The 10,004-nt window shown below is 41.6% G+C and overlaps 1 protein-coding gene across 1 annotated transcript; it reads right to left on the minus strand.

The window, feature by feature from the left end:
- Positions 1-4,304: 4,304 nt before the first annotated feature.
- On the minus strand, positions 4,305-7,143 carry LOC104427752 (IAA-amino acid hydrolase ILR1-like). Its single transcript, XM_039304326.1, has 5 exons — positions 6,547-7,143; positions 5,992-6,117; positions 5,568-5,882; positions 5,014-5,142; positions 4,305-4,926 (listed from the first exon to the last, which is right to left on the minus strand). Exons 1-5 carry the CDS (start codon positions 6,898-6,900, stop codon positions 4,543-4,545), a joined length of 1,308 nt encoding a protein of 435 aa, XP_039160260.1. The 5' UTR covers positions 6,901-7,143; the 3' UTR covers positions 4,305-4,542.
- Between the last annotated feature and the right edge of the window lie 2,861 nt (positions 7,144-10,004).

Here is a 10,004-nt window from a genome sequence, read left to right on the forward strand (position 1 = left end):
CTTCGATGTAATGACTAATGCAGACTGCAAAAAGCAACACAGGATGGAAATTTATGTTAAGTGGAAAGTTACTTAAGTTTGTAGTGGCCATTTGTCTTTGTTCAGTCGTAAGACATACCCTTGAAGATGCAAAAGCCATGGCTCTCTAGTATCCTCGGGGATAAGTACACTAATGGTGCCATAAATTGTGTACGGCGCTCACTTTGATGCCAAAAGTTTCCGTCGGATCACTTAAGTGCCAAAAAATTTGAAAAACGCTCACTTTGGTGCCAACTCCGATCCGGTTGGCCGGAAATCCGACGTGGCACTTTTTTATTAATTTTTTAAGTTGATGTGGCTCACCGGAGAACACAGTCAGCATCCTAACACCAAAATGATGCCGTTTGGTGTCTCCCCAATTCAAAACCTAATCTCCGGCCGTCGCCGTCCTCGACGGTCCTTGCGCTTGGCGGCCACGGCTTCAACCCCGACCTCGACCCCAACCCCGACGATGGCCACTCAACGGCAGTGGCTTCGACCTCGACCCCGACCCCGACCCCAACGATAGCCACTCGACGGCCGCAGCTCCGACCCCGACCTCGACCCCGACCGTGACGATGGCCACTCGATGGCCGCGGCTCAAACCCCGACCCCCGACCTCGACCTTGATGATGGCCACTCGTCGGCCGCAGCTTCGACCCCGACCCCGACCCCGACCCCAACCCCCCGACGACGGCCACTCGGCGACCAAGTCGAAACCCCTAATTTCAATCCCCAATGAGTTAAACGGCGTCGTTTTTGTGAGGCCATCCATGTATGACGGCAAAACGACGTCGTTTAAGGCCTTGTCGATTTTAAAAAAAAAATCACGTAATTATTTTGGCCGGAATCTTTTGTCGGTGGCACCAAAGTGAGCGTTTTTCCTCCGATTTGGCACTTAAGTGATCCGACGGAAACTTTTGGTACCAAAGTGAGCGTCGTACACAACTTATGGCACCATTAGTGTACTTATCCTCCTAGAATGCCTCACATCCATCTTTATGTTTCCGAAGTGTGAAATATGATGACTGATTTCAACACATATCCGCACTTAACTCCATTCACTTTTCCTTTTTCTTTTCCATTATTTAAAAAAAAAATGAGTATTTTCGATGTACGTAGAACTTTAGTACAATAAGAAAGACGGCAAGTTAAGTCGACGTTACAATATGAACAATTAATATGCTTATGTTTATTATAAAATATACAGACAGAAAAATAAAGAAGGGCTATATATTAGAATAGAATCGTAAGTGATTTCCAATAAAGCATATTTTCCTTAATCTCATACATTCTTGCCGTCAGACGTCAATCAGTCAAATTTTATTAATTTCTTCCCTTTTTTCCATCTTTTCGGAAATCCAAAAGGAAAAAATTATATGACTCCTCACTTGCCCATCCAAACAATTTCATTTGAACAGAAAACCTTACTGCAGCAATAAATGTTGACATACATATACATTGTAAACGAACCACCTAAAGGAAATGGCTGAAGTTGCTTAATAATGCATAACGAAGTAAATCAAACTCGTCGCTCAGAAGCTCAGTGATAATAATGAAATGGGTGAGTCCCCTGTGAAGAAGCCCTGCATCATTTTGGTCTAGATCAGATCGCCTAGCGTCACGGGGGCCAGCTCGGGGGGCGGGGCTGGCAGGCTGGACCATCAGCGCGTTGTAGCACGCCCTGAAGCTTGGAGCACCTCCCAATGACAGATTGCCCGCGCTGGGGCCGTACGACGACGTCTCCAAGAGCATCATCCCCTCCAGTGCGGCGGAAGTTTTGCCCAGGCGGGGGGTCGCCAAAAAGGCAGTGATCCTGAAACAAGGAATGCATCTGATGATGATGACACATATGATCATTTGCAGGTATGTGACCATCATACATACAGCTCGATGATCTCCTCATGGCGTCTTCCTTCATCATGGCCAGCCTCGCCATGGCCGCTTCGAGCTTGTGCCTTAGAGAGGCCAACAGTTTCCTCGAGTCCTCTTGGCATGGTGGTCAGCCCTCTTGACACGGCCGACCATCCTATTGGCACGGCAGTCAGCCCTCTTGATCATGTTTTGCTTGATGATAAGCTTGACCTTCTCAGGACTCTCAGGCCAGACCTTGGGTTCAGTGGCAATGGCGGACCTTGCAGGGCCCTAGATAATTGTACACATGGTGACGCCGCACTAGGTGGATCATTCTCGGGCCTTCTTCATTAGACCCCTTGATCATCTTCTCGTGAGTGATCCTACGCGCTTTCTTAGTGGAGATAAACTTTAAGTTAATTTGCAACAACCCATGTCTCAAAGCGTTTGATTTTTCTAGTGTAAATCCCTACAACAAAATAGAAAAGAAAAATTGACCAGTAAAGATTAGAGAGAAAGTTCTTGCTAACAAAGAGACGAGAAATTAGAAAAGAAAATTATGACTCACTTAAAAAGATTTTTATGTAATTTTCCTTGAAAGATACTACAATAGTCAATCTATGCCATCGCTTCAAAAAATTAATGGCATCGTGTACTTAATTAAGAAGTTGATTATTCAAGGCTACTTAATTAATTTCTCTCTCTCTCTCTCTCATTTTCACACAGTTTTCTTTTTAACTTTCATGAGTAGAAAGGTTTGAGCTACATCTCTCTCCCCTCCCTTTTTTCTTTTGTCTTTGACTGAACTATTTCTTGCTTTCATCCTCTTTTGATGAGCTTTTCTTTTCCAATCTAGTTTAAATCTAGAAGTTTCTCCCTGCCGTTTTGGGAAGGTTTTTATCCTGATCTACTTTAGATTTAGGGTTTTTTACATGTATGATCTCGGGAGATCATAGAAGCTTTGTGAAGGTTTCACTATCATGGCATCGAATCTATGCACTTTAAACAGTGATAGTGTTGAGGATGTCAAATCCATACACACACCACCGGAAGGCAAAGCTGTAGCAACATATTGAAATCTCGGTGTGAGCTCGTTACCGAGGATAGATTTGGTGATTGGCCACCGATTTTGATATAAAGAAATCACAAATTTATTCTTTAAATATGTAATCCCTTACCTTAATTTGATGATTTATCTTCTTATGGAGCTTGTTTTGTTTTGGATTTGTTCGGAATTTGTCTTGATTTGCGGTTGGACTACCTTTCTTTATTGATATCCATGAAGATAAATGAAATGTTTCTTTTAAAAACATATATTAATCATAAATGAAATGTTTCTTTTAAAAACATATATTAATCTGATACCCGTCCCTCTCCCTCCTTAAACGACCGTATCACTTCTTTCCTGGCTTGTTTCCTTTCTTCCCTTTCATGGGTTGTTGCCCTAAGAGAACATCGTCAACGGATGCACAGATTAGGACCACCTCAAGCCTCGATCACCCCATGCCTCGACTCGCCTCGCTTCCAACCACCACCATGAATCACGAGCCATGTCCGTCTGCGAATTGTGGCCTGAGCCCCAACTCAGTCACGAAACCGTCCCAAATCAACTCGAAATCACACAGATTCACGCGCATGCAAACGAAACTAATAAGCCCAGGTCTCACCACACCCACTCCCGCTGGAAAACACTTACTATGGACAAAATGGGGCGACTTAAACGCGGGTGAAGAGTGAACTAGAAGCCGGTCCGATGAACCAAGCAAGTAAAGCAACCCTTCCATATCAGTCGCGGACAAAATCGTATATCTTAATCAATTTTTCCTAAATTTAGCTTTTATGATTTCTTTTTTGCCATAAATGAATCTCTGGCCTCCTCGCACCACAGGCGCCTCCAAACATGTCTCCGACCCGTCCGTTCTCCAGGGCCTGGCGACCAGTCTCTTGGCTCCTCGAACCCCAGGCACCTCCAAACAAGTCACCGACCCATCCGATCTCCGAGCTCCATCCAAACTCCAAATTTTGGCTAGAACTTTGAACCGCGAGTTTAACAGACATTTGTCGAAAAGAGTTTGGAATGAAACCATCTTTGAGCATGTAAAATAAGATGGATTAATATACCCAAGAAAAAAGAACCATCAAAATGTAAATTTAGAAAGAGTTAGGTTTAAAAAATCACACGTATATATAAACAGATAATGGAGACTTTCGACGAAATTTCTCACAGAACTTAAAGCTTGAATCTATCTTTTGAGCTTGCTCTGAAATTAAGATGGGCTTGGTTGGAGAACGAAGATTCTTACTTGATGAAGGAGGAGATTGGAAAGGAGGATTCATCTTCTGTTCAAGCTTACTCATGGGCATGATATGCACAAGAGCAGGGTTTGTCGAAGATTACTTTGAACTGGATTCAAAGACCACTGCAGATATGATTGCGAAAGCAAGTCAAAGAAAATTCTTGCGAATGCAATACTCTACTGCTTATTGATATACACATATCTGTTAATTCAAGGCGATAGGGAGATCAAGATCCCGCGCCTTTTGTAAAGGCAAAAAACCTGCAGACTGGCTAGCGAATGAGGGAAGCTCTGGTCAAATACACTGGCCAGAGATGTTAAGGGTTACCCTTTAAAACTATATTACACAGGTTGAGGCTTAAGGTAGCCATAGTTAGGACACACTTTTGGCATCTGCGTGCTCATCCAAATACGATATCGCAACAGCTGAATGAAGAGCCACTCCAATGGGTAAAGCCTCCTCATCGACAAAGAAGTACGGCGAGTGCAGCACATGATGCGATTTCAGAGTCTCATTCTGTATCCCCACCACAAAAATCAAAGAAGCAGTCTTCTCGGCAAAGAAGCTGAAGTCCTCAGATCCCATTGTCACTGGCATAAGTTGCACTTTGCCTTCACCGAGCAGGATCTCTCCAACCTTTTTCGTGTGTTCATATAGGACTTCATCATTAGCCATCACAGGGTAAAGAGGCACTCCATCCTCTCCGAAGTCCACCACAGCTTTACATCTGTGAACAGCCGCTTGCATTTCTATCACCTGTAATCATAACACAAAGTATTTGCAAGAATAAGAAAACCAACCACCTTGGAAGTAAAAGACTGGCCAATGAATTCATCGATTTACCTCTTTTATCCTCTTCTGAAGGGATAAGAGACCACTGGAACTCAAACTTCTGAAGGTTCCCGCAAATTTGACAGACTCAGGAATCACATTAGCGGTATGGCCTCCTTCGATGTACCCGACCGTCACCACCTGTCCATTTAAAGTACGGAATTTCGAGATGATGCTAAAGCTAGACCATAACATGCAACAAGAAAAGACACATAGCGCATCACTGGAGATTCCATTAGTCAGATACACATTTTGCCAAGGAAGTTCATACACAATGATCTGTCGCATTTGGGCACTAAGGAATAAGAAATTTCATGGAGAGGAATTTAGCATTCTACAATGATAGCTTCAAACGAGATTTAGGCCTTCTGTTTCCTTATTCTGAGAGTACAATGCATGGTTAACAAACAACAAAAAGTACCTTCAGATGACAAGTTTGGCAGGGATATGAAATTGCTGCAGATATCATACTCTTGTATGATTTCAATCACATGCACATGCATAATCATATTCCTATCCAACCTTTAGAAGCTTAGGATAACGAATAAAACAGACAAGGAAAGTACCTTTCCCTCAAGAGGATCGGTCTCTCTTGATACAATTTGCTGAAGACTGAGGATTGCAGATGAAGCTGCAACAATGGGGTCTATATTGTGATGTGGAAGTGCTGCGTGCCCGCCTTTCCCCTGAATAGTAGCCGAAAATACCCCAGCACCTGCAAGCATCGGGCCAGGCCTGGAAGCTAGGAACCCTGTCGGCACAGTAGGCAAGACGTGGATGCTGAGGATTCCATCAAGGTCATCGAGAACTCCATCTTGCAACATGTAATAAGCACCCGAGTAACCTTCTTCTCCAGGCTGGAATACAAGCTTTACAGTTCCCTTAAGAATTCAGGACCCAATAAAATTGCGTAAATTGTCTTGAAGGTGAAAAAAAGCCAGCCGCTTTAGCATCTAAGTTTGAGATGGTGAAGGGTGAGATGAGAAGCACCTTGATCGTATGTTCCCTCTCTTTGAGCAATTTAGCTGCCCCGAGGAGCATAGCCACATGGGTATCATGGCCGCAGGCATGCATTTTCCCATCAATCTTGCTTTTGTGCTCCCACTCCACTAGTTCCTTTATGTGATCATCAATGCACATTATAAAGATAGCAAGGAATCGAAACAAGAACTACTCTGCATTTACTCATGGTTCACATGGAATTTCAAAGCACCCTCCTTCAAATTACTAACCGTCGGCAAATACCCGCCTCTACTCTAGGCTTACCCGTGATTTTTACAAGTAGATCAATCACATTAGCCACACGTATATACCCGAAACCTATAGCCCTGTTTCTACTATCAGACATCACCGATTAATTACTTTTACTCAAGCACTTGCCCACAGTTGACAGGCATTCGCTATTTCTGTCAAAGAACAAACACTTCACCTCCGTTTTCTGCATAACCCAAATCCCATTACACTGACAGAAACTTCTAGGGCTTCTGAAAATTGTGACGTGAAATCCAAAAATCCCAGTGCTCTATGCTATTAAAGATCGATCACCTGCAATGGTAGAGCATCCATGTCGGCTCTGAGAGCGAACACCGGCTTCTCTCCAGACCCCATGAAAGCGACGACGCCAGTTTTGGCGACGGGCCACTTGTACTTGATCCCAAGCGAATCGAGCTCGTCCCTAATGAGCTGGCTCGTCCGGTGCTCCTCGAACCCGAGCTCCGGGTACTCGTGGATCCTCCTCCTGATGTCCCGCATCCACCGGAAGAACTCCGGGTCCTTGGCCGATTCCAGCAAGTCTTGGGTCAAAGGCCTGAGCTGGGGCTCGGATTTGAGCTCCGCAGCGCACGACCCACAGACGCGGAAGAGAGAGAGCGACAACAGCAGCAAGTGAGCGAGCCCCATATGGAAGAAGAATGGCTCTGGAACTCAAACGCGATTCGAAGTTAAAGAAACTGAAAGCCGGGTGGGCGATGAAACAGAGTGGGAAATTGAGGTTGACGTTTCGGTTTCAGCAAAGATGCGTGGGAGTTTGTCGGCTTGCTTTGTCCCTTTTGGAGCAGACAAGTGGGTTAAGAAATTGAGAGGATGTCATTCTATAATCGGAGGAATTGCGCTTCCAGAGCGGACAGGAGAGAGACAGGAGGGACGTCTAGAATTGCGCTTCACGTTCTGAGAAATTATTGCTGTTGCCGGTCAGTATTATAAGCCAACGTGGGTCTGACTGAAATCTTTTCGTCAGCTTTTCTTTTAATTATTTTATGCAAGGATAGCTCTGAAAGGAAGGAAAAAAAATTGAGAGCTGATGTTATCGAGTTATAAAATAAGTATCTATACAATTCATCTTTGGAGGATGATCCGAGCACTACTGGGTGGGATTGTCGTGCATTTATGGGGGACAAAAATTTACACTTCAATTAATTTTTCCATTCTACCCCAATTTGCTCTTTACCTTTTACATTAAAACTATCTCAACCTTTATTAATTCACTCGGATAAGTCAGCACTCTACCTCATCACAAAGGTTTCGCATTTTGAAGTGAAGTGCCCTTTCTCGTCTCGATGGCTGTCACTGCACTTCTTTTCGATCCCGATGCCGAAATAGTTGAGGAAAACATCAATTACTCTTTACCATTGCACTAATGTTATTGGAATAATTAGAGCTACGGGTGTCAATAAGTCGGGTCGGGTCTTCGGGATGCTCGACTTGACCCGAAATAAATGGGGTCTCGCCCCGACCCGGAAGCACATTTCCCAAATCATCATATCATATTAGGTTTTAGGTTTTATTTTTGTAAGACTTATCTGTATTACTCCGTGCTATTTCTATCAAATATAGTAACGTTATCCTCCACTTCTCACATATTCTTTATCTATATTAGTTGACTCGATTTTTCAAATCAACAATTTGGCTTAGTTTGATTTTAACTTGTTAGCTTTTTCTTTTTAAAAAAAAAATGATTTCATGTTTTATATACATATTTTTAAGAGATTTGTCTCATCAATAAATACACATGGGATCTGGTGATCTATATGGGCCTATTTTTTAGATTCTTTTTTTAAATAAAAAAAACTAGCCTATAAGGACGGACTACTAGATAAACTGAAATAAAAGATTGATGAAACTTGTATGATGTGGTCATAGAGTGGTCATCTAGTATACTCATGGGTTCTTCCGCTTGGATATGTGGCAAATAAGCATCGTTCATCAATCCATCGTCTAGATATGTTAATCTTTGATGGAATTGGCCCTCCAATCATGAGAGTCGTTTCTACGTTAAATCAAGCAAGGCTGTTATCCTTTTGTTATAATTTTAATAAGATCAAAAGTCTATATAATTAAAAATGTTTTTGTCTCTTTTTTTTATGACTATCAAATATTTTCAAAAAACTAATTTGAAGCTTGATTAGACTCAATTTGATTTCAGAAGTTGAGTATTAATAAGTCCAAATACCATAAGTTTTTGGATCTTCGATATACTCAAGTCTTGTGAAATGTTCTCATACCAAACGTCGAATGACAAGTTAATTTTCTCCATCAAAATTAAATTCTATGCTTGTAAAACAAGATTGATCAACAATTATTTTTATAATCCAAGTTCTTAATGAAAAAAAAAAAAAATCAATTCCTTTCCTCATTGCAACTGCCATATTTGAAATGAAATCAAATTGGTTTTTATTTTATTTTATGTTAGAACACGCAAGTTTCAAAATAAATAAAAATAAAAAAGCGGAAAAAACATTATTGTTTGCGACATGTCAATAGAAACAATTGCTTTATTTAATCACAGGGACGGGCCACTTGTACTTGATCCCAATACCCAAAATTATAAGAACATAATTGTTCTATATCATGAGGAATTCCTCATAATATAGAACAATTAAAAATCTGGTATTCTGGTCTCCCCAATGAGTTGAATGTACGACACACGCAAGCTAGGGACAGGCCAGCGTTTTTCGGGGGTTTCTAAGGTTGCTCTTTTTGCTTTAGGAAGAAGAGAAGAAAAAAAAGATGAAGAATGGGGACGCCATGCAAGGAGGAGGAGCCTAGAAGGAGGAGGCAACTACGGTTTAGGTTTCTAAGGAAGGGCAGAAAAATAAAAATAAAAAACGAGGGTGCCGTGGAGGAGGAGCCTAGGAGGAGGAGATAGCTAGGGTTTGGGTTTTCAAAGAAGGGTAGAAAAAATTAAAAATTGGGTAGCGTGCAAGGAAGAGGAGCCTAGGAGGAAGAGTAGGCAACTTGGGTTTGGGTTTTCAAGGAGGAGTAGGGAAAAAAATAAAATGATGATGCCGTGAAGAGTAGAAAAAATTAAAATGGGGATGTCCGTCCAATTTGGCATAATTTATCTTTTTTTTTTTTTTTGTTTTTCTTTTGGAAGGGAGGGTGATTTCAAGAAAAAAGATGAATAATATTGAATAAAAATAAATTCTTATCACCATAAAAGATCATAAATTTATTTAAATAAGTTGATTCTACTCTTTATTTTTGAAATAATCATATGTACATATAAAAATATTTATTTATTATATAACATATCGAATTCTTTATTTTTTAAAAAATGACGTGTCGACGTATCACGTCGTGTCATATCGCATGTTGTGTGTTCAATGTCAATACTACATAGCTTACAACTATTTTTAATCTGTTTATGGAACCTAAAATAATACTTTTTCCATTTCCAATATTTGATTAGAAAAGAAAGTCTCGTTACTTCTTTAAAAATAGAAAGAAAATTGAAAATTGCTTCGTACTTCCTCTTTTCCCTCCATTTTCCATTGCCATAAAAACGGGATCTTCTCTCTCCAACGTTTCAAATTCTCTCTTCTTCGGTAACAAAATCGCCTCCTCCTTCTCGCTCGCTTATTCCGTTCAATCTTTCGAATCTCCTCTGCATTTCCGCAGGGACTCGTTGAATTCCTGGGCTCGATTTGGCCTTCTGTTCGGCAGTGCCAGTGCGAAGATAGAGCCAAGATCACCGTCCGCGCGCAGTTAGGCCTTTCAGCTCAAAA

The sequence above is a fragment of the Eucalyptus grandis genome, chromosome 11, assembly GCF_016545825.1.
Source record: "Eucalyptus grandis isolate ANBG69807.140 chromosome 11, ASM1654582v1, whole genome shotgun sequence".
Lineage (NCBI taxonomy): Eukaryota > Viridiplantae > Streptophyta > Magnoliopsida > Myrtales > Myrtaceae > Eucalyptus > Eucalyptus grandis.

Coding starts and splice junctions, on each gene's coding strand:
- LOC104427752 (XM_039304326.1), bottom strand. CDS start 6,900: ATGGGGCTCGCTCACTTGCTGCTGTTGTCGCTCTCTCTCTTCCGCGTC. Junction 6,118..6,546: donor TGGATGCTCTACCATTGCAG/GTGATCGATCTT, acceptor GATCACATAAAG/GAACTAGTGGAGTGGGAGCA. Junction 5,143..5,567: donor CCGATCCTCTTGAGGGAAAG/GTACTTTCCTTG, acceptor TTAAATGGACAG/GTGGTGACGGTCGGGTACAT.